General features: G+C 38.1%; 2 protein-coding genes across 3 annotated transcripts in view; one reads left to right on the top strand and one right to left on the bottom strand.

The window, feature by feature from the left end:
* Positions 1-13,295, top strand: part of LOC113174642 (mucin-5AC-like) — a 41,184-nt gene extending 27,889 nt beyond the window's left edge. The window contains exons 25-41 of the mRNA XM_026378722.1: positions 456-627; positions 1,596-1,843; positions 2,031-2,214; positions 4,727-4,946; positions 7,497-7,669; positions 7,749-7,818; positions 8,195-8,307; positions 8,426-8,457; positions 8,537-8,705; positions 9,735-9,830; positions 9,969-10,009; positions 10,790-11,044; positions 11,554-11,652; positions 12,079-12,207; positions 12,300-12,339; positions 12,461-12,581; positions 13,075-13,295. Of these exons, the coding sequence (XP_026234507.1) occupies positions 456-627; positions 1,596-1,843; positions 2,031-2,214; positions 4,727-4,946; positions 7,497-7,669; positions 7,749-7,818; positions 8,195-8,307; positions 8,426-8,457; positions 8,537-8,705; positions 9,735-9,830; positions 9,969-10,009; positions 10,790-11,044; positions 11,554-11,652; positions 12,079-12,207; positions 12,300-12,339; positions 12,461-12,581; positions 13,075-13,276 (2,364 nt within the window). The 3' untranslated portion in view covers positions 13,277-13,295. The remainder of the gene's footprint in view (positions 1-455; positions 628-1,595; positions 1,844-2,030; positions 2,215-4,726; positions 4,947-7,496; positions 7,670-7,748; positions 7,819-8,194; positions 8,308-8,425; positions 8,458-8,536; positions 8,706-9,734; positions 9,831-9,968; positions 10,010-10,789; positions 11,045-11,553; positions 11,653-12,078; positions 12,208-12,299; positions 12,340-12,460; positions 12,582-13,074) is intronic.
* Positions 13,296-14,368: 1,073 nt separating this feature from the next.
* tollip (toll interacting protein) lies at positions 14,369-24,796 on the bottom strand. 2 transcript variants are annotated; one of them, XM_026377963.1, is made up of 7 exons: positions 24,655-24,796; positions 23,104-23,132; positions 20,604-20,753; positions 18,908-19,090; positions 18,052-18,204; positions 15,809-15,893; positions 14,369-15,534 (listed from the first exon to the last, which is right to left on the bottom strand). In XM_026377963.1, the coding sequence occupies exons 1-7, from the start codon at positions 24,770-24,772 to the stop codon at positions 15,311-15,313; spliced, it is 942 nt and encodes a 313-aa protein (XP_026233748.1). In that variant the 5' UTR covers positions 24,773-24,796; the 3' UTR covers positions 14,369-15,310. The 2 variants fall into 2 exon arrangements, with proteins under 2 accessions (XP_026233748.1, XP_026233749.1); XM_026377964.1 differs by lacking the exon at positions 23,104-23,132.
* Between the last annotated feature and the right edge of the window lie 231 nt (positions 24,797-25,027).

Here is a 25,027-nt window from a genome sequence, read left to right as displayed (position 1 = left end):
TTTGTGATACCCATGCATAAGCTTTCATTGACATCTCACAACCCTCTTTATTCATGTTTTGTTCACCTAGCTGATGTGTGCTCACAGTGCATTTGTAAAAATTTAAAATTACAGTTAATTGCATTTGCCAATATCTTTAAAACACATGTAACATGCATTCATTATCATGTATTGAGATTATCTCTTCAAGTGGTCTACAGTGGTTTATACTAGTTTGTAATCAATAAAAAGTATTTCTTCAGGTCCAAACCAACATCCAAAGTGCACCAGGTGAGCATGGTATTAAAATGATCAAAAGTGCAATTGGCATCCGACTCATTTATTAAGTGTGGCACAGCACTACAGCAGTAAATAGAGACCAACATTTTGAAAGATTTGTGGAAATACATTTCAAACATAACACAAGTTATATGTACTCATGTTTTATAACAAACCGCTCCTTATTCCTCATCCAGAATGGAGAGACCTGGAAGGTGAGCAACTGTACCACAGCTACTTGCAACAACGGAAAGGTCACAGAAACACCTACTCCTTGTCCCACAGTTGAACAACCAATCTGTGCCAATGGACGCAAAGTTGCCAAGGTGTATGATGTGGATGGATGCTGCTTCCACTATGAATGTGAATGTGAGTTGAGCATCTAACTGTGTGACCATGATATTAGTTTTTCTTAGGCAGAGGTGTCCTGTATTTTTCCATTGCAATGCTGCAAATGGCCACTGTTCTCAAAGTGGCATGATGTACAGTGGCATGAACAAGAGTGTGAAACTCATTTCAAATTAATCTTACCCCCAAGTCACTGCAAGTTGGCCAGGCCCTGATTCAGCAAAGCAGACCCAAGTCATGATGTTTTCTCCACCATACTTTAAGATTAAGAAGATGTTTTCATGATGATATTCAGTGTCCTTTTTACACCAGATGTAAGCCCCAATCAAGTAATAATGATAATAATAATGGCATACTTTATTAATCCCCTTGATGAAATTGTTGTTTGGACAGCTGCATTAGATGAGGGCTCCACTGTGGGGTATCCGTGTCTTGTCCAAGGACACCTCGACATATAGCCAGGAGAAACCAGGAATCAAACTGCTGCCCTGATTCAATGCATATACCGTACATGGGCTTTTCAGCCAACATTTCTGTATTAAAAATCCTTGTTTTGTGAATTTTGAATTTTCATCATTGAATCTATATATTATATATTACATTTTTGAATTAAATTACTGAAAGTAAGTAAGCAAGAGCTAAGAAAAGAAGTCTTTGATGATATTCTAATTTCTTGATGTGCACATGAATACTTGGGCAGCTGTTAATATACCTGAGCAGCCCACCCAAGTATAATCTATGTATGATAAACGGCTGGCTATCCACTACATTACACAAAAATAGCTTAGCTAGCTTTAGTAGCTTTACTAATAGTAACAGAGTAAAGGAGGGGAATGCATTTGTAGTATTAGTAGTAATTAGCAACTTCTAAAGCAATTCTGACTAGGCACAAACTGCTAATAAACAAGCATAGCCTTCTTGGTGGAGACAACTTTTTTTTTGCCTGTTACAGTTTTACATATTATAATTTATTTCTTCTTATCCTGCAGGTGTGTGCAGTGTCTGGGGTGGATCCCACTACATGACATTTGATGGAAAATCATACAGCTTCAATGAGAACTGCTCTTACTACCTGGTCAAAGAGATTATTACTAAATATAGTCTGACTATTATAGTAAATAACCATGACTGTGATCCATCAGACAGTACATTCTGTCCCCAGACTCTCATTGTTACATACCAGTCCTACACTGTCATTTTGACTCAGCTGAAGACTTCAGAAACAACATCTAATGTGGTAAACAATGATTCACATTGTCAGAAACATTTATTGTTTTAATTTTATTAATTATTTGAAGAGCATCGACTTAATGTGTGAAAGTAAAGAGACATAGTTTTCTCTGTTCATTTGTTTTGTTCTATGTTGAAATAGCATTACAAGGTTCACTGCAGTGTCTATTGTGATATGTCTCCCTTTTCTCTAGGTGTATGTAAATCAGAAACGCATCTATCCTGCCTACAGCAATTCTGTTTTGCGCCTCACTAGCACAGATATGCTGATCACACTGGAGATACCAGAGATTGACACAAAAGTGGTCTATAGGGGCTCATCTTTTAGCATTGACCTTTCCTATTCTTTCTTTGGTGGGAACACTGAGGGACAGTGTGGTGAGTTCCGAAACATTCAACCCTAATCCATATATTAATCACATTTAGTGCTTTTCAACTGTATAAATCATGGCTTAAAATACATCTCAAGATACAGAACTTACACAAACTAACAATAACTTATTATTATTATTATTATCATTATTATTATTAACTAATATTAATAATAATATTAATCTTAATAATAACAATACAGACATATGTAATTGATTGGTTATTTATTCATGTGTTTTCAAGAACAGTGTAAAATTCAGGTAATCAGAGAAAGATTAGTTGTGACAAAATAACACATTTATTCATTGATAAACAGTTATTGTTCCCACAGAGGGGAAATTCAAAACCAGAGTTAGCCAGAGCCAGAGTTACAGCTAGAAAAGCTTATGTGAGCTCAGGATTCTACAAAGTAATGTCAATTAAATAAAATTATGTAAGGTGAAATCAATGTTTGCATCAATATTCACCGCCTTTAAAATGACCTAATCCAACAGAGGTCCAGATATTTGGTGCTAGTAGTCCCACTATTAGTGAAATGGGGATCACCTGAGTGCAGTGAATGTGTCTCAAGTGATTTCGGTATAAAGACACTTGTGTCTGGAAGGTCCAGTCACTGGTTAATTAGTATTCCTGGTTACCATTACACTATGAAGACAAAAGAACACTCCCAGCAACTCAGAGTATAGGTCACTGAAAGGCATAAGTCAGGGAGTGGATACAGAAAAAAACCCCAAGGCACTGAACATCCCCCGGAGTTCAGTGAAATCCATCATCAAGAAATTGAAGGAATATGGCACATGTCTAAATCTGCCTAGAACAGGCCGTCCACACAAACTGAGTGACAGTGCTAACACACCGATGATTACTCTGAGAAAGTTACAAGCTTCAACAACTGAGATAGGAGAGACTGTACATACCACTATGTTTGGCACATACAAAACACTGCACATCACCACAAACACACCATCCCCATATATAAGATGGGGATGGTGGATCATGATTCATACACATTCACTGTTCATATACTGTTCTTTGGTTGTGTAAAGCTGCTTTGTGACAATGTCAATTGTAAAAAGCGCTCTACAAATAAAATTGAATTGAATAAGAGAATATAGGAGAATCCTGGGGGACAATTTTATTCAGTCTGCAAGACAACTACGTCTTGGGAGAAGATTTGTTTTCCAGCAAGACTCAAAGCATACAGTCAGAGCTACACAGAAATGGTTTACCTACAACAAGGTGAATGTTGTGGAGTGACTGAGTCAAAACCCCTACCTCAATCCAATAGAGAATTTGTAGATGGACTTGAAATAGGTTGTTCACACCCAATCCCCACGCAACCTAGCAGAGTTTGAGAAGTTTTTCAAAGAAGAATGGCATATAATTCAAGTGTCCAGATGTACAAGCCTAATTGAGCCCTGTCCACATAGACTCTATGCTGTGATTGCAGCCAAACGTGCATCTACTAAATACTGACCTGAAGGGGGTGAATATTAATGCAAACACTGACCTTAAATATTTTTTTAAATTGACATTAATTTCTAGAAACTTCACTTTGACATTAATGAGGTATTTTTCCGATTTTTTTTGTCAAAGTTGCCAACTTTTATTGACTATGATTTATTTATAATATCAATAAAAGAATAAGATATCCAAGGGGGGAAATGATTTTTAGAGGCACTGTATACTGTTGTCATGGCTCTATGATTGCTGTCTAGTATGTGGAAAAGCAAGTTTAATCTACTCTGCACCTAGTCACCCCTACTCCCATTTTTATGTAATTCAACTCAATAAAACTAACAGACCTAGAATATTACATATTACAAAAAACAGGATCAAATATGTTGTTTTGTGTTATGAGAACTTGACTTTAACTAAAGTTAAAATTTAAGTCACCAACAATATAGTACTGCTAAATGAGAATGTCCTTCAAGTAAGAACATTAACATATTTGCTATGTAAGCAGCTCTGTTTTTGTCTTTTGTATATTTTTTCTGTTTTATTTACCACTTATTCCATTTTTTATCCGTGCTTCCTTTTATATTCTTCCCCCTTTTGCTCTTTTTTCTTCTTGTTCTTTTCAGTTTTTCTTTCATTCAGCTTTTCTTGTTTCACTTATTTTAAGTTTTATATGCACAAACTTTTAGTGTTTAGTGTTAACAACGGTTAAGTGATCATCTTTAATTCTGCAGCATATCAGTTCTCCTCCAAAGACAGATTCTCCAGACTTTCTTATCTGTATAAACCAATCGTAAAGCTGTTACTACAGAGTAAAAAGTGAGTTTATAGTGTGGAGCTTCATGTCTCAAATTGGAACCACCAAATGATAACAGAACAAGTTGTTCAAGCATTGTTAGTAGTTATACAATAGAGAATCACTTGTTCACTGTTCTTTAGAACATTTTATAAACAGTTACAAATTCTTAATTGTTTAGTATCATATGTGGTGTCATCAGATTAGTGATGTTCTGTAGATACAGCCAGTTCTGTGCCTTCATCCTGCTGCCTCTTTGTCCAGGAACCTGTGACAACTCCCAGACCAATGACTGCCGTTCTCCCAACGGCCAGGTGGAAAGTTGCTCTGACTCTGCAGGACAGTGGCATGTCCCAGATACACCCTGTGTCACCCCCACAACCCCACCAACTACTACAACACCACCAGGGACCACCTCAAAACTACCATATTCAACAACGCAGCCTGTATGCAAACCTGCCATCTGTAATCTCCTGATCAGCAGGTGAGCAGAATCACAACATTTTTTTTTCTAGGCTTATTAATTTAAGGTACATTTCCACAACCTTTGTATTTGCATTTTGTTGATTGCTGTATATTTATTTATTCGATACTCCATCCTATTATCTTGCAATCATCATCACATCCAAGTTTTAGCTGCATTTTCTTTAGAACATGTAGAGCTCAAAGCAAACTCACAAGTCTTTTGACATGCCATATGCATCCATCCATTCATCTTCCTCTAAGACTAATATTAGCATTCATTCATTAATTCATGTTAATAAGAATCTAAACCTGTGATAAGGTTATTACATTTCCTATAAATCACTATCACTATAAGCAGCAAAAACATCATTGTACAGTTTCAGCTGCATTTTCTTCAGAACATGTAAAGAGCTCAAAGCAAACTCACAAGTCTTTTGACATGCCATATGCTTCCATCTATTAATCCATCCATCCATCTTCCTCTAAGACTAGTATTACCATTCATTCATTTATTCTTCCTCCGCTTATCCGGGGCCGGGTCGCAGGAGCAGCGGTCTAAGCAGGTCAGTCGAGAAACATAGTCCCCCCTGGGGCCTTCTCTTGGAGGATGTCCAAGAAATCCTGTGGTCCTCGGCCCCTGGCTCCGCCTAGAAATTCTGTCCATGATAATAATGATCAGAACCGGTGACAAAGGGCAGCCCTGCTAGGGTCCAACATGCACTGGGAACAGGTCTGACTTATTGCCACTAATGCGAACCAAGCTCTGCTGCAGTCATACAGGTACTGGACAGCCCCTAGAGGGCCCTGGACCACACAGGATACTACAAGGGACACGGTCAAATGTCTTCTCCAAGTCCATAAAGCACATGTGTACTGCTCCAATGAACCCGGCCCACGGTCCATGATTAGAACGAAAGCTCCATTGTTCTTCCTGAGTCCAAGGTTCAACTATCGGCCTAAGTCTCCTCTCCAGCACTCTGGCATAGACTTTCCCAGGGAGGCTGAGAAGTGTGAATCTCCTGTAGTTCGAACACACCCTCTGGTCCCTCCCTGAATAGAGGGACCACCACCCCTGTCTGCCAGTCTGATGGCACTGTCTCTGACTGCAAGGCGATGCTGCAAAGGCATGTCCGCCATAACAGCCCCACAACTTTCAGAGAATTGAGGTGCTCAGGGCGAATTTCGTCCACTCTTGGTGCCTTGCTACTGAGGAGCTTACATACTGACTACCTCAGTGACTTCAACCAGGGTGATGGACGAACCCACCTCCAAATCATCAGGCTTTGCTTCCTCTGCAGTAGGCGTGTCCCTTACTTCCGGTGTCCCCCACTGGGTTCTGGGGTTGCTGGCACGACAGACACCAGAGACCTTTCACCCACAGCCCAGAACAGCCGCATCAACAATGGAGGTGAAAAACATGGTCCTTTCAGACTCAATGTCCCCAACGTCCCTCGGAATCTGGTTAAAGCTCTCCCTGAGTTGGGAGTTGAAGTTCCCTCTGGCACAGGGTTCCGCCAGATATTCCCAACAGACCCTGACAATACGTTTCGGTCTGCCACGCCTGTCTTGTTTTTTCCTCCGCCACCAGATCCAGCTCCCTGGAACATTTTGGCAAGTCACATCAGCAGACAAATTTCTGAGAGTGTGTAGTTCAATACAAAGATGCCTGACAGGTCTTTAAATGGCATCTGCAAAGGATGCTGGACTTCATGACAGAATTGCCAAGAAAAAGACTTATCTCAGACTGGCAAATAAAAACAAAAGACTGAGATAGACAAAAGCACAGACATTGCATGCTGGAAGAATGGAAGAAGGTATTGTGGACAGATGAGTCCAAGTTTAAGGTCTTCGGACCATCAGAAGAACATTGAAACGTAGAAGAAGATGCTAGATCAGAGCTTGGACTGGTTTTCCACTCACCCCAACCGGTCGAGCTGTGGTATTAGCTTGACCGTATTGTATGGAGGAAGACTCCATTAAGCCAATCCATCTTGTGGGAGATGCTACAGGAAGCATTGGGTGAAATCTCTTCAGATTATCTTGAAAAATGGATCTTCCAGGCTGTAATTGCTGCAAAGGATGTTATATTTATAAAGGCAAAATTTGAAGAACACATTCAGCATTTCCATCATAATCATTATTTCTATCTTTGACAATGTCAGCATGTCCTGTTCTTTTGCTAATTTTCCTATTCAGACTAAACATTACAATTTGAAAGTGGTCCCAAACTTTTGAGCGGTAGTGTACATACACACACACATACACCATTATAGGACATAAGGTAAGGTATAGACATTTTTTTGTTTGGTCATTTGCATTTGGTTGAAAACACAAAATATAAACAAAGTAGATAAACTCTAATTAAACATCAGAAAATGACAATATAAATAACATTTTAAAAGAATAAATAATACTACAAAATATGACCACAAAACCCCATCAAAGAATGTAATTAGAGGTAAAAACAAAACTGTTTATTGCCTTTCTATACATTTTTCTGATATCTTGATTTATATTACGTTATGTGCTCTTTTTTCCTTATGTACTCTGGCTTTTATGTCCACTCTAGTGTATTTGCACCATGCCATGCAATTGTATCCCCTGGACCATTTGTGACATCCTGTATATCTGACGTTTGTAACAATGGCAATCACACCTGCTCCAGCCTAGAGGCCTATGCCACTGAGTGTTCTAATGCAGGAATCTGTATAAACTGGAGGAATGCCACCAATGGGCAATGTGGTAAGATTCGTGATCATTAGTGTGCAATACATGCAAGAAGTTCTGAAAATGTGTACATAAATTAATCATCATCTTACAGAGCACAAGTGTCCTAGCAACAAAGTGTACATGGCCTGTGGAAGCCCTGTAGAGCCTACATGCAATGACAGGTAAAGTATAGGTCAACAATATGTATGATGTTTTTTGTTTAGCTTTGTTTTGCTTTATTATTTTCATGGTATGATCACATTTACGTTGTTATTGAAGCACTGATTCATACAATAAATAAAAATGCTAGTTGTCTTGTTCCTTGTTTTTGTACCTTGTATGAGGTGGATATTTACTTTAGGGTCACTCTAATGTTGAGTGACCCTAAAGTGATAAGTAATTTAACTGTCAGGGATGAAAACTTATTTAAATCACAAATATGTACTATAGAGAATTTATAGTAAGACTATAACTGAATTAAGCTGTTCTAGACAATACTTCATCATTAGTGACTGTAACAACCACAGTAATTATCAGTAATTCTATTTCTGACACCAGGTACAACAAGAAGTTCCAGGTGGATAACACTAACAACACTAAGGAGGGGTGCTTCTGTCCCCATGGCACCATTTTGTTTAACACAGTCTATGACACATGTGTTAAATCTTGTGGTAAGCAGAGAAAATGTCACATGGTATAATGCTACACTAAAAAACCTTGGGTGACATTATATTTTTTCACATTGGTTTTCACCTACAAATCTATAAACATGTTCTGTTAAAATTTCAGATTGTGTTGGACCAGATGGAAAACCCAAACAAGTGAGAATGACTTACATACAGTCATGTACACTAGTAAAGTATGAGCTATGTGTCTGAACTGCTTCTTTCTCTTAACCAGCCTGGCGACACATGGATAAGTGACTGCAACACATGTGTGTGTGACAAGGATTTTATGAGCATCCATTGTCAGCCCATTCAGTGCCCATCCATGCAGAGCCCAGTCTGCAGTGAGCCCGGCCAGCAGCTGGTCAACAAGACAGATGGCTGCTGCACAACGCAGTCATGTGGTCAGTTTTAGTGTCAGAAAGCCAAATGTGATTCTGGATTTTTCATGTGACTAGTATATAACTTTTTATCTTATAACCAGTCTTGTTAACCAGATATTAACATCTGCATAGTCACTACCAGCTACAGAGCACACTGTAGTATGCTATTAGACCTGCCAGACCCAATCTTGGGGTACTTTTATCTCAACATTCATTATTGCATATTCATTATTACAATTCCTTGTCTGTGTATTGATTCTGTTCAATGTGTTCATTGGTTAGTATTAGAGTTGTTAGTATGACTTGGCCAGTCTAAACCTCTGTGTTTTGGGTAATTATTGTGCTGCATGACAAAGGATCTCACAATCCAATATGCAACAAAAGTTTGGTTACATATTTCCTTAAATTTGCAGACAAAATGTTTCTGTAGACTTCTGAGTTGATTTTGCTGCTGCTATCATGTGTTACATCTTCAATGAAGATTACTGAGCTTATTCCCGAAGAATACCTGCAAGCCCAAGTTATGACCATTACCTGCACTGTGTTTCACAGATGAGCTTGTATGTTTGGGATTCCTTTTCCAGATTTTAGCCTATTCATCACTTTGGTAAAGGTTAATCTTTGTCTCATAAAAGCAAACACACCTGTCAGTCACATGATCCAATACTGTTGCTCACATACTTGAAGAACATAACATAATAACTGTTAATCTTTAAAAGGAACAAAACAATCAGCAGTGGTACTGTCACATCAGTGTGTTTCTCAAAATGCTGAAGTATTCATATACGTCCCCTTGCTCTTAAGTTTAACTGTTCAGTGGAGTTGCTCAGTGAACAGCAGATTAATTTACTAGAAACTTTTTATTGGAAAGTGTCAGCAGGACATTCCTGAAAAAGAAAACATGAACTTTGGTAGTCTCTCATTAACTTGTGAAGAATCAGGTAAACATAAAGAATAGATGTTACAGTTACAGAAATTATATTCATGAGACAATCAATCAAGTCCGTTCATGCAAGTGTCTATATTTACACATGTAATTGACCCCAACAGAATGCAACACAAACCTCTGTCCCTCACCTATTACCTGCCCGCTGGGCTTTGAACTCAACATCACCAACAACACTTGCTGCCAAGCCTACAATTGTGGTATGTGACTCTAGTTATTTTTGAAAAGTTAGTTATTTCTGAAAGTCTATTCAGACCAAAAATTGTGCTATCAATATACCAATAGCTTAGCTTCCATCAGTATTACTGATCAGATAAACCCTTTTTTTGTCTCTACAGTTCCTAAAGGTGTATGCGTCTATGACATGACTGAGTACAAGGTAAGCACAAAGTTCAAGCTCTAAACATCATTATACTATACCTCTCACACTTCAGTTATGAGAAGGATGACACAAATGAAGACTAAGGAGAGTAAGATGAAGTTCTTTGCTAGAAAAAGGTCACTGAACATAATTGTAGTTCAGTAGTCTTAACAGACAAACAAATTCAAGAGAGTTAGAAGAGCAAATACACCATCCAGAATCACAGGTAGCAGTCAAGTCTACAAGACAGGGACAAAGACAGGATTTATGACTCACATACAGTGTGGCTGGTAACATGTTGCCCTGTTAACCCTGGTAAACCTGTAAGAAATTGTTCAAAATGGGTTTGTTAAATTGTCTTAAATAACATCACAAACAAATAATACACTCATCTGATTTAACACATTTTTCACTCGCTGATACATGAGAGAAACAAATAACAGAGAAGATTAGAGAGCAAATCAAATATTTTTGACGGCTCCAATAAATAAATATAAATAATAAATAAATAAAAGTGTAAAGCCTTATTAAATCCACAATAGGTAGTTAGTCTGCTTTTCGTTCACCACAAATAGACAGATGTAGGTCTTCATTTGTTCATCCCTTCCTAATAACATTTCACACTTCAGTTCATCTAAGCCACATAAAACAGCATGTATGAATGCATCCTTCATGAATATAGACAGGTTGTGGTATATGATATGTATGTTGGTTTTCAACGTGAAAAGGTAGCTTATGATCAAAACTCGTTGCCGTTGTTCCTTCTGAGTACAGTATTGGTCATTGTGTATTTTATAGCCTGGTGCCAAGATACCAACACCAGAAACACCATCTGAAGCACCATTAGAAGCACCAGAACAGCCGTCAGCAATAACAACAACAGCACGATCAGGAACATCAGCAGCATCAACAGGAAAATCAGCAGAGCCATCAGGAGCAGCTTTTAAGCCTGGGCCCTGCCAGGAGTGTTACTGTGGTCCTAAAATAGAACCCATCACCAAATTGAATATCATCACCTGCAAACCTATTGTTTGCAACACAAATTGTTCCCAAGTAAGTCCACAAGACACAACAAAAAACACACATTCACTCCACTAGCATTACATCATTACTATTGGGACACACATAGACCTTCGAGATACTAGGCTAAGCTAGAATTTATGATAGTGCTGTTAGCCAATATATTGCCTTTGAATGTAATGGTGATGTATGCATGCATCCTTTTTTTTACCTGTCTTTCTTCCTTTACCTTGTTTGTATAATTTCTTAAAAATTGCAATGTATATCTATGTTACTTTCTTTGCATTTCTTTTAGTGGATTTTTTGGAAAATCTATTCTGGATTTTTTTTTGTTTGTATTCTAGGCTAAGTAGGTATCTGTTACACTATGGGACTATTTTAAATTTTTTTGTAAGCTTTATCTTTTGTCTTAAAAGATAAAATAATAATGCATTTAAAAACAATGTCCAGCAAAATGATGCACTGTTTACTATCCATTTATCTTAAATTAACTAATTAGTTATTTTGTCTGTCTCCCTTACTCTTGCTCATTCTCTCTCCAGGGTTTTAAATATGAAACTGTATCTGACAAGTGCTGCGGAACCTGTGTTCAGAAGGACTGTGTTTTCACCACTCCAGATAACACAACACATACCATTGCGGTCAGTACAGCAGCTTTCTGAATTTTACCTCACATTTTAGCGAAGAATATCATTACCTCTAGCTAGAGAATTTTATTCATCCATTTAGAACTAATAAACGTAAGACTGAAAGAGAAAAGTATTTCTTAGTTTTATTTTCTATATAAAGTAAAAGTATTCTAATTCAAATATAAAAGTAGGATTAATATGTTTCAAACTACATTAAAAAATATCTTTAGCAATTTTACTATCTCACACTCACATGTGATAAAGATATGTTCTCAGTTTGATTATGTTTTGTGTATTTGCATGCTTTCTGTGGTTGCAGTGCATTCACAGACTTTAGGGTCACCATTCAAAACCTATTAAAATCTAAATATAGTGGTATTGTGTTTAGTGGTGTTCCCTGTTGAAAGCTGATTTTGATTATGCTCCTCTTTTTTACAGATAAACAACACTTTTGTATCCCCTAATAACAAGTGTGTGCAATATACTTGTGAGAACATCAATGGACAGTTTCTTACCAAGGAGACCAAGACCTCTTGTCCTCCATTTAACCCCCTGGACTGTGAACCTGTAAGTTTATCAATCCCTCACAGCTAATACTGTCCCAATGACCACTGCCTCACTACATATTACCTATGGCTAACACGTCTTTCTTCTTGCAGGGCACTGAGACAACAGATGCAAATGGTTGCTGCAAAACCTGTGAGTTACAGTTTTTATATAACAGCCACTAAATTACTGAAATCATGAACACATTTTATTAAAGAAAGGAGTGATGAGGACAAATTTGTATTTTATTTTTATTGGAATTGCTGTGTTTCAGGCAAGTTGCAGAGTGTCTGTGAGGTCCACACTACACAGTCAGTAATCGAGGTGAATGGCTGTAAGAGCATGCAGTTGGTCAACATGACGTACTGCGCAGGACACTGTGGAAGCTCATCCATGTGAGTCTATTTAGCACTAAATTTGATGTTAACCATAAAAACATTTTCCCTTTACATGAAAATATTTAAAGATAAACTTCTGTTTCATGGTGGGAAAAATCTGCTACTGTACACACACTGTGTAGCTCATTTGAATGTTGGGTGTTTGTTCTGCTATGGAGATGGTACTTATTACATGTGACATTTTACTTGGGGGTGCAAAAAAAGTAAACAGTAATTAGAAATGAGCAAGTAATACCTACTTGTGTGGCTAATTAAGTGTTAATCATGAACAGCTTTTTGTGATTAACAATAAATCAGTTACTTTCACAGATAGTTATGAACTAACCAAATACAATTTTACTATGATCTGCTATGTGACACTACTGTATGTGTCTCTTATTGTCAGATGAACTGAAATTTGCAATAAGCTCAATAAAAACAAAGTTAAGAATTTCAACACAGCTGGGTTTCTTTTTTCAGTGTAAAAGTTATTGTTTGTTTCTGCTTGCAGGTATTCTGCAGCAGCCAACATGATGATGCACCAGTGTGAGTGCTGTCAGGAAGCCCGCACCAGTCAGAAACAGGTGGAACTGACCTGCCTCAATGGCTCTAAGCTCCAGCACAGCTACACCATGGTGGAGACGTGCAGCTGCAGCAAATCTGAGTGTGTGATGGGAACAACATCCAAACCGCAGCGTCGCAGAAGACGCTGATCAGCTGCAAACTGTTTTACACTGGACTTAAACTATACAAACACTATGCAAAACCTAACCCTAGACGTTCTTGTCACATTTTATTTTTAATAGTTCAACATATGCCTTTTTTCCACTGTCACATTACAACAGTGTTTCTGCCATGTTAACTTTCTTCAGCTAATTATTAAAATTATATTTCTGCAATATGATCACCTGTGTCAACATTCTTGTTGTTTACTGGGTAATGCTAAATATTAAGAACTTCTGAATATTTTAAGCATATGGGTGTGCGTTCCACAAACATTATGCCTGATTTGACATTTTGGAGGGCACAAATTCAATTCTAGTACTCTAAACAGTGGCATCATCGGTCACTGTAAGTCATAATTAGTCTTGGAATCGTGAGTGAGGAGAAGGACACTAAGTCATGAATGAACTGTGTTTTACCACATTTAAAGAGTTAAATCTCACTTGTCACACTCAGGCATGATTACTGCCAGACTTATTCAATCAAAAATTAAACTTACATAGGAACTGACAAAGTAAAGCATACTAAAAGAAAAAAGAAAGAAAATAAATTCAAAAACAGATCAGAAACAAAGTAATTGACATGTAGGTGTGGAAAGGGTTACAAAGCAATTTGTAATCCCAAAAGGCTTTGTGACCACAAATGGAGAAAACTTGGAACGGTGGTGAACCTTCCAAGGAGTGGTCGGCCTACCAAAATTACACAAACACAACAACTGATCTAGGAAATAATGCTGCCAAAGGTGGCACAAGCAGTTATGAGGTTTAGGGGCAATTACTTGCTTACATGGACCAGGATGGTTATTACTTGAAAAGATGACAGTGGAACGATGGAGTGGTCTGGCCTTCAGAGGTTATATTTATATAAATTTTGTCCATTCTTAATTATTCGATCACCATTACCATTTAATTCTATATAGGGGTAGCGGGGCAACACATTAAAAGTAGTTTTCCATTAACTACAAGTTGATCAGTGAATCAATTCCCAATTCCTCCTGATAACAAGTTGCCTTGGACAAAATAAATGTAGTACCCTGTCTTTTTTTATCCCATGGGGAAAAAAATCTATATCAACAATAATAATTATAATAATAATAATTTATTGGATTTTGAATGCACTTAACATTTTGCAGCTATGTATGAAACGGAAGTTGTTCACTGCCGGTTACTACAGTCAGATTTTCTTCACAACAACACCACCATAAACAGAAGATGGATCCTGAACACGACTTTGTACAAATCAAACCATAGAATCAGTGGGGATATACAGACTGGGTTATTATGAATACAGCAAATGATTGTGACACTCAAACAATCAGGAAAACATAATGATTTAGGCTAGAATAATTTACAATACCCATCAATTCACGCTAATGCCAATTTAGTATTTTGTTTTAGTCTGTAATGTGATTTATGTGACCCTAAATTTCCAAAATATATCTGTTATTGATAATTTAAAACCCGTAACTTCTACTTCCAAAAGAGAACACAGGTCATGTTGCAGCTGCTGCAAGTGTCAGAGTTACCCGAGAAAGACAGGGCTCCTTGTAATTTTAGGCCAAAAATAAAGGGAGAAGAAATAGGTCTCTGTGGTTGCCCAGCTGGCAGAGCAAAAAGGAACTCAGATATTGTTCCAGTGTGCATGACAGCCACACTGTGTTTTGTTATGTCTTTCTGTGTTTCTGTGAACAAATTTTACTCTGATGCCATCATAGTGAGAACATTATGACATTGTGAGGTCAATTGTTTGCCCCTCACATCTTCAGAGTGCTGGCTATGACTTGGTATTTCAGTATTTAAGTCAGAATTAGGTTTAGATTATGGTTAAAGTAAGGATTGTGGTTGGGCATTTCTTGTGATGGTTAAGGTAATCAGGTAGGTAAGTCAATAAGTGTCCTCACAACTGTACAAAAACAATATGCTTGTGTGCAAAGTATAAGCACTAACTCCATGAGTAAAGATTTTAGAAATCTGCGTGTGTGCATTTATGTGTGAATTAAGCTAACACTGGTCCACTGTAAGTGGTTACAGCTCTTCAGCCATCTGCAGAAGAGAGTTGATGGCAGCATCTTTGTTGCCCTGCTGGGCGTCTAACACAGTGCGGACCACCTCCTTATCCAGGTTTGGGAACATATCCTGCAGAGCTTTTAGGTCCTCCTCACTGCACACTGGCACCTGGCCCCCAACAGCTGGCATGGCTGTTGGCATTGCCATGGGCACAATGCCCTGGTTGTACACTGCTGGCACTCCTAGTGACACAGGACACATAATGCTAAGAGTCAGCTTTACTTTAGCAGATCTAAGGCAGGAAAGTATTCTAAGTTTTTCTGTTTGAAATTTAGAATTTACAGGAAAGAGCATTGACAAACTTAATTACATCATTATGACATCAGCAGGGCTATTTTCTCATATTTGGCTAAGCTCCTTCACAGAAGATATACCTTAGCTAGTTTGACTAGCTGTGTGATTAACAAAACAACATAATTGTACCAATGTGTGTGCATGTGTGTCTATCTGTTTGACCTGTGATGGGCACATATCCAACTCCTTGCTGATACACTGATGGCATTAGGACAACGGGCTGAGTCATCACCCCTGCTGGTAAAGACTGACAGAAAGAAAAAGGCACAAGATTAATAATATCACTTCATGCACTGAATGTACAGAAATAACAATATGAACACTAACAGGTAAAGTGAATAAAACTGATTATCTCTTCATCATAGCACCTGTGATGGATATACAGTGGCAAGAAAGACATTGTAAGCCGTATGGAATTTCATGGTTTTCTGCATTAATTTGTCATAAAATGTGCTCCGATCTTTATCTAAGTCACAACAATAGAAAAACACAGTCTGTTTAAAATAATACTACACAAACATATGTTTTCATGTTTTTATTGAACATAACATATCAACCTTGACAGTGTAGGGTGGAAAAAGTATGTGAACCCCTAGCCTAATGACTTCCCCAAGAGCTAATTGGAGCCAGGAATGAGCCAACCTTGAGTCCAATCAGTGTGATGATATTGGATGTGTTGCTGAAAGCTGACCCTGCCCTTTAAAAAAAACACACACCAGTTTTGGGTTTACTGGTTTCAAGAAGCACTGCCTGATGTGAACCATGCCTCGCAGAAAAGTGCTCTCAGAAGACCTACGATCAAGAATTGTTGACTTGCATGAAGCTGGAAAGGGTTACAAAAGTATCTCCAATAGCTTTGATGTTCATGTATCCACGGTAAGACAGACTGTCTACAAATGGAGAAAGTTCAGCACTGTTGCTACTCTCCCTAGGCGTGGTCGTCCTGTAAAGATGACTGCAAGAGCACAGCGCAGAATGCTGAATGAGGTAAAGAAGAATCCTAGAGTGTCAGTTAAAGACTTACAAAAATCTCTGGCACATGCTAACATTTTTGTTGACACATCTACAATAAGAATGGAGTACATGGGAGGACACCACGGAGGAAGCCATTGCTGTCCAAAAAAAATATTGCAGCACGTTTGAAGTTTGCAAAAGAGCACCTGGATGTTCCACAGCACTACTGGCAAAATATTCTGTGGACAGATGAAACCAAAATTGAGTTGTTTGGAAAAAACACACAACACTATGTGTGAAAAAAAAGGAACAGCACACCAACATCAAAACCTCATCCCCACTGTAAAACATGGCGAAGGGAGAATCAGGGTTTGGGGCTGCTTTGCTGCCTCAGGGCCTGGACGGGTTGTTGTCATTGATAGAAAAATGAATTCCAGAGTTTATCAAGACATTTTGCAGGAAAACGTAAGACCATCTGTCCCCAACTGAAGCTCCACAGAGGATGGGTGATGCAACAGGACAATGATCTAAAGCATACAAGTAATTCAACAAAAAAATAGCTTCAACAGAACAACATACACCTTCTGGAGTGGCCCAGTCACAGTCCTGACCTCAACCGGATTGAAATGCTGTGGCATGACCTTAAGAGAGCCATTCACACCAGACATTGTGACATTCACAAATTAAGAACCAGGGCAGCTCGATTGTTGAGTGCGCAAAAGTTCTGGATTATCTTTCTCAAGATAACAATAAAAGACAATGGCATCCAAAACAACAGAAGAAAGCCCAAGGACCCCAGGGAGAACATCCTGTTTATTCTTCTGGTTTCAACTTCTCTGGTTTATCTCTTCAGCTGGGTAGCCAGGGCTGTAAGCCTTTGCTTGGCAGTCTCCAAGGCCTCAACTATGATCATGTTGCTGTACTTCTTTCTAACTTCTTTCCGTGTTGCCAGGATACTGCACCTTATGGCTTGTGTTGATCTTATAGCCAAGTACATCAAGGATCACAATTGCTGTGCTGCTTTACAGCTGATTGGTCTCAATGATGGTCATAGTTGGTATTGTTGGTAGTGCTGCATTCACATCTTCTAGCAGACATTCAGAAGGTACTTATTAGGTAAATATCCGCAATTCTCTCACTTTTTCTTGAATCATGAACACTGACCACAACTGAGGCCAACCAGTTCTCTAAATGTTGTTTGGAGTTCTTTTGACCTCCTGGATGCTCCTGGAGTAAGTTTGGTAGGCCATCCTGGAAAGGTTGACCACAGCTCTAATCTTTGACTCAGCTTTCCAAAGAAATTGGTTAATCACTGTTCATTCATGATTTACTAAGGTAGGGCGATTACTTTTTATTACAAGTGGACAGCTTTCTTTATTAAATGAAATCATTTTAAAAATTGTATTTTTTATTTACTTTGGAATATAAATTGAGGGGATGAATGTACTCACAGCAAAAGACATCACCAGGTTGATCATGCCCTCCTTGTCATCACCCTGCCTGCCACTGAGGCTAAACCACTCATCCACCACTTTGCCCTCCCTTAGGACTTCAGGAATGGTAACATGAGTCCACGCTATCCTGTCGTCCATGGAGAACGCTCTCTGGATGGCACATCAGCAAACACAGGAAAAACATGGTGACAAGACTGACTACTTCCTCTTCTGAGTACATACAAACACATGCAAAAAGTAAGAAGCCATAAACTTTAACTGCTTCATCAATAATTTAGTTATTCAGCATGGAACTGTATACAATAGGTACATTTTGGGGACTCGATATTATGCTCGAGGGGGCATAATAAGGTCAGACATGGGACTGTTTCCACCTTCTGTGGAAAACATGAAAGCTGGGGGAAAAAAAAACATTAATTGAAACATTATTTGGCAAACAAGTTACAACTTTGGAAAGACAACCGTTTGTGAAAAGTGTTACCTGTCTACTAACACAACTTTAAATTCTGCTGTAAGAACATGGCCCAAGTTCATGTGGCCTGTACCGGTTAGTGTAGATATTTGCATAAAGAGTTCCCTCAGCAATTAGCCATAATAATTTGAAAAACTAAAACCATCCATCTTCTTCCGCTTATCCGGGGCCAGGTCGCAGGGGCAGCAGTGTAAGTAAAGATGCCCAGACAAAACCAGTTTTATTATATACATTTCTGTTATGCAGGGATATAAGAAAACTGAACAATCATGAAAATTATCTGTGTTCAAGAGCTTTAGCCACAACTCAGCCAAATCAGGGAAACAGTTATCAAACATATTTAGCAGCTCAGATGATTTAGCAATTGTTTTGCCTCCTTACCTCATCAAAGATTTCAAGATAGAAGGAGTCCACCCCAGGAGGCACAGTGCACTGGATCACTTTGTTCCAGCGTGGGTTCTTGGCTCCATTGTGGGCAGTTGGTGTCTCATAGACTGCATAGCCCAATCGTATCCTACAATATGGATCCATCCGGGTCATACCATAGTTTTTAGCCAGCTTGGCCTATGTAAAGTAGCAAAACAAACAAGGGGTGATACATAAGTGAGGTAGGTGATTCACATAAGTTACTTACATAAGATTCAGCTGGCACATGTACTCCTGTGTACTCAATAAATGGGGCTAGGAAAGAAAATGTGTATGAACTGTTAGAACCTAGACAGTACATTCGTATATAAAAAAATGCACTATGTTAAACATTAACCTCACCTACATAAATAAACTGAACTGAATAGAAAAGATAGTGAATCAGTGGAATATTTAAGATATGTTATGATACATCACACTTTGAAAATGGTATCCTGTCAAGTAAAAGTTTTAAAACGGTTTCACACTTTACTCAACTGTATGATTCAGAGTTCCTTTCACTGGAACTAAGGGGCCAAGCCCAGCTCCTGAAAAACAACCCCACACAATATTCCCCTCTCCACCAAACTTTACACTTGGCACAATGCAGTCAGACAAGTACCGTTCTCCTGGAAACCGCCAAACCCAGAATCATCATTCAGATTGCCAGTTGGAGAAGCGCAATTCGTCACTCCAGAGAATGCATCTCCACTGCTCTAGAGTCCAGTGGCGGCGTGCTTTACACCACTGCATCTGACGCTCTGTATTGCACTTGGTGATGTATGGCTTGGATGCAGCTACTCTGCCATGGAAACCCATTCCATGAAGCTCTCTGCGCACTGTTCTTGAGCTAATCTGAAGGCCACATGAAGTTTGTAGCAATTGACTCTGCAGAAAGTTGGCGACTACTGCACACTATGCCCCTCAGCATCGGCTGACCCCGCTCTGTCAGTTTACGTGGACTACCACTTCGCAGCTGAGTTGCTGTCGTTTCCAAACACTTCCACGTTCTTATAATACAGTTGACTGTGGAATATTTAGGAGCGAGGAAATTTCACAACTGGATTGGTTGCACAGGTGGTATTCTATCACAGTTCCAGACTGGATTCACTGAGCTCCTGAAAGTGAAACTGTCTGCATGCCTAGGTGCTTCATTTTATACACCTGCAGCCATAGAAATGATTGGAACACCTGATTCTGATTATTTGAATGGGTGAGCGAATACTTTTGGCAATATAGTGTATTTATTTTTTGTTACAGGCTGTCAAGGTGGTTGCCTTGTAGCACCAACATGTGGCGCATCACATTATAAACAAATTACGTTACGATGCAGTATTGTATAAAATCGAATGACTATACTATGTCTGCATGTTCCACTTTATTTGTTTATCAAACAGTGTCTAAGTTTGTAACTTGTTTAATGTTGTCTTTACTCTTAACTCACCTAACTAGCATCAAAAACATGGAGGGGAACTCACACAAATCAATATATCAGTTTAATAGATCACAACTTTCAAACAGCAGGACTGTTATTTACTTTGATCTTAAAAAATGTGCTGTCATTCATAATATGCTCTACCTTAAAAAAAAACACATTATACAAATATATTATGAATAAAAGATCCATAGATCCTGATGTATTTTTTAAACATCAAAACAGAGCTGTGTTTACCTGGACCACAGTAATGCTGAGCCGGCCTACAGCGCTTAGTGAGCCTCCATACTGCAACTGCCTGGCTGCCTGGGCATCCATCTGGACCTGCTGCTGCTGCTGAGTGGGAGTGATCCGCAGAAAACTCTGGGGAAGTTCCCCAATATACACCTAAAAAAAAAAAAAATGCAGGGATTCAGAGGTGCAAAGACAAAGCATGGAACTGAGACCAATGCATATTCAACCAAGTTGATATGTATTAATAATAACTGTAAGAAATTAAATGTTATTAGTACATGCGGTAATATCACACTATCATTCTATATAATATATTTCTCATTTCATTTTCATTTCCTTTGATGTTTTGGACACTTGTCCTGCACCCAGCCTTTACTAAGCCTCAGCTGGAGGTCCTTGACCTTATTCTGTGAGATACTGTGATAAAATTGAGAATTAATTTTTCTGCTGAGGATGTTTAGGATAGGCGGTAACAAAGCATATCCAAATTATAATGTTTTCTCCACCTTAATTCATCTGGGACCTGTTGATATGGAGTAGCCTTGTTACACCGTACGTAGCACTGCATGTTCTTCACCAGTCTAAGCTTTATGGAAGAGTGGCTAAAACAGATTAAATCAAATTACATTAAGTTTGGCAGAAGACCACAGATCTGAAAATGGCTGTGAAAATTGAAGGTTGAGATGTACTATGTTGAAAACAAAAACGGTGTTCTTGGAAAATGCGCCTTACTTGTGTAATCAGGAATATTCACTCAGATATGCCCTGTAGGTCCTATTGTGTATTGCAGAAAGTGTGTGCTGTGCAGGTGAAGAAGAGGTGAATCTGTGTCTCCTTTTCAGTAGTGAGAATGGGGATTTCCCAGTTAGAGAGAGTGTGTGTGTGTGTGTGTGACTGCCACTGCATGATGTATTAGTGTGGTTCTGAGAATGTCCAAAAGGTGGCACACTTGTGTGAATGTGGCCTTGGGTAAAAAGGAGTGCAAGGCCTGCAAGTGGCAGATAAGGAGAGGATTTCTGGCCTCAAGTCACAATAAGTTCAAGGCAATGCAAGTGGCAGATGAGAGGGGAAATTCCTGGAACAAGACATGAAAACATTTTGGAAACCATGAAGGAGAGAAATTGACTGAACATGCCCAAGAAAACGAAAAACTGACACCACAACTGCAAAGAAGAGTGAGAGAAAATGCCGAAAAATTAGTGTGCCAAGCTTGTTGCACCATACTCAAAAAGACTTATGGCTGTAATTGGTGCTGAGAACAAAGTGTTGAGCAAAGACTGTGAATACTTAAGTAAATGGGATTTTTTTATTTTTAATTTAAAATGATTTCAAACTTATTTCACTTTGACATTATGGGGTATTTTTTGTATAATTTAGAGGGAAACAATGAATTTAATTTATTTTGGAATGAGGCTGTTAAAAAGTTAAGCACTGTGAATACTTTCTAGATGCACTGTACTTACTTAATCCCATTGTTTAATGATTGATTTAAATATTTTCCAAAGATATTCAGTAATTTGAAATTTTTCTTTTATCCATATTTTGACTTGTGTATTTTCAATTATTTTTGACAAATTACTGGAATTACAATGGCAATTACTTTTTCCAGGTGGGAAACTAATAAATTCACTAAAAAATTAAATCATTAAAAAACTGCATTTACTGAGGTTATCTTTGTAGAGTATTATTCTATCTGCATTAATACATACATACTGACACATGAATTTCCCCTTTGGGGGATCAAAAGTGTTAAGTTATGTCAAGTCAATCAACAAAGGTGTACACTAAAAACAGGAGGAGCTGTCCAAAAATGTAGGGAGGTGTCCCGTGAGGCATTCAAAACAGATGCCAAAGCCACCTCAGCTGGCTCCTCTTGATGTGGAAAAACATTAATGCAATGCAATTTGAAAATAAAAAAAAAAGAAAAGAAATTTCTTTGAACAAGTAACACATTTCTGATGTGTTACTTGTTCTACATATTTTCTGTATTCTAACATCAACTAAAATCAGTTGGCTTGTTTGCTAATGCTTGAAATATGTTGTTAATGGTTAAAAAAAGTAAACATTCTGATTGGTGCCCTTTGTAAACTCTTTAATAAAATGGTTAACTGTGAGGTTTCTAAACTTGATGAAACAGTCTATGATGTTTTTAGTTTTTTTAAACGTCAGTCAGAGAAAAGTGATTTGGCATGGTATAGATGCAGACCATTATAGGTCCTTTAGTGGGACTAATGATGCTAGAGAGAGCTTTTCTGTATCTAAACTTTTGGACATGCATTAAAGTAAGAATAAACCTACAGGGAATGTCAATAACTTGTCCACTTCAACCTGAACTTCAATTAAGTAACTATCATATATATATCTGGAAGTTGAGTAATGGCAACTGGACTTCTTGCTAGGTTGAAACATTCCAGCATGTATAGCAGAATATAAAGCATGTGCTTATATTCTGCTTTATATGTTGAATTGTATTAAATTTTAAATTAATATTTAGCATGCTCACCTTACTTCTTGTGCTCCAACTAAAGAGCTCTGTTGAAAATTGTAGAAAATACAAAATTAAGCTAACATGAAAACAAATTGGCAAATTTTCATACATAAAAATAGAAGCCTGAAATCATCTTTCTGAATAAATTCAAATTAACACTACTAAAAGAAAAAATAAGCACAGAAATTCTATAACATCTTAAAATATTTTACCCCTTACCTAGATAATTAAATAGTGAGGACAGCTGAGAAGATCATTGGAGTCTCTCTCCCCTCCATCATGGACATTTAAACTACACGCTGCATCCACAAAGCTACCTGCATTGTGGACGACCCCACCCAACCCTCACACCTCATCTTCACACTTCTGCCATCAGGCTCCTCAACACACACACAACAAACTGAACTGAGCACACACTCACACACACTCACTGGATTTGATGCAGCCTTTTTACAAACTGTTACAATGTTTACATGTCTTTATTTTACAAATCATTTGACTTTGCTGTTCTTGCACATAACTTCCACCATCGTTTTTACAGTACATCAGATGTACATTGTACATTTTAGCTACAGGTCGCTGCTGTTTTTGTGTTTTGTGTTCTGTTTTGCACTGTCTTCAGATGTCTGTCTGCACTGTTGTGAAGGTTATAAAACTATAATTTTGTAAATTTTCAATAAAGGCAACATAAACAGTCACTTTGTTTGATGGTGCTGGCTGTCTATTGGATCAAAGGAGCTGTCAATAAAACACAGGTTTTATATAACTTCACACAATGTTTCGTTCTGCACTATGATTGAATTACGATCCATAAAGTTAGATGGTAAGAAATCTTTTTTCTTTTTCTTTTTTTTACAACAGTTTTCGTAATTACCGGTACCTGTAATGTTTAAAGTGCGTTTCAGTAACGTTCTTTCTTATACTATATGCAACACGTTTACACAAACAAGACTAAAAAAACTAATTAAATATGTGCTTTTATGATGCAGTAAGAAACAGAATAATGTGTTCTCTTCTTGTTTTCATCCGTGTAACTATATTAGATATATGTGTGCGATTATCTGTGAAAGTACGAGCAAACACTGATGCATTTAGCAATGCATGCAAACACTAGCTATGGTGGTCGAGGTCTGATAGCTATGAAGTAAAGCTAATCGCTCCTTTCAAAAGAGTTCTGGTGGTAGACATAGGTGCTCTAGTTGTGTTAAAACGTCTTGAACTAGAAGTTATAGTCCGAAGCACAACAATCGAAGCACAGACATGTCTGTAGTCACAATCCACACCACCATTCCAGATCCGAGACCAGTCTGTGTGACCGTCTAGGTTCGTTAATCCGTGCATGAGCTGCCGCATTCATTTAATCGCATTTGTTCAAGACTAAACATCACCTACCTAAGTTAAGTTATTTACCGTTACCGGATATGATAATGTCAACAGCGCCCACTACCATGTTGAGCAGTTTAATGACTTATAGAGATGTTGAAAAATTATAGTCCAGGTACTTCCGCCTAGCTATCTGTCTGTGATTAGTACATAAAACGAAGTTACATATAGCCCAGTATGTACCTGTCCCCGCTGAGTGCTGATGGTGGTTGCCATACTGTGCCTTCAGTGTCTGGGGGTTGTAGACTCTAGAATCTTCTTTAATCGCAGACGTTTTAGCAAATTTAACAACACACTGCATCCGGATTTCAATTTGACCCGGAAGTTGTTGTTTTTTTTTTCAAAATAAATCTTTATATCCTGCGGAACTAAAAAATAAAAACCTAAAACTGAGATTCAAGCTTCGGAATCTCAACCTCAGTATCACAACAATGGACCAATCTGGATATTAAATAAATTGTAATAAAACAAGTTCAAGTTTAGTTATAAGAGTTAGTTGTAGAGATTATTTCACTTTTTGTTTAGAAGAATCTTTAATATATATATATATATATAT

This window comes from Anabas testudineus, chromosome 3 (genome assembly GCF_900324465.2).
Source record: "Anabas testudineus chromosome 3, fAnaTes1.2, whole genome shotgun sequence".
Classification (NCBI taxonomy): domain Eukaryota; kingdom Metazoa; phylum Chordata; class Actinopteri; order Anabantiformes; family Anabantidae; genus Anabas; species Anabas testudineus.
Note: the sequence above shows the minus strand (reverse complement) of the source record. Positions and strands in the feature narration are given on the sequence as shown.

Bases quoted from the DNA above. Each gene is read 5' to 3' on its own strand.
- tollip (XM_026377963.1), bottom strand. From the start codon at position 24,772: ATGCAGTGTGTTGTTAAATTTGCTAAAACGTCTGCGATTAAAGAAGAT. The intron at 18,205-18,907 runs GTAAGGAGGCAA...TGTGCCATCCAG, and splicing joins ATCTTGAAATCTTTGATGAG to AGAGCGTTCTCCATGGACGA. The intron at 15,535-15,808 runs GTCAAACAGATA...CTGTGTCACTAG, and splicing joins TGGATATGTGCCCATCACAG to GAGTGCCAGCAGTGTACAAC.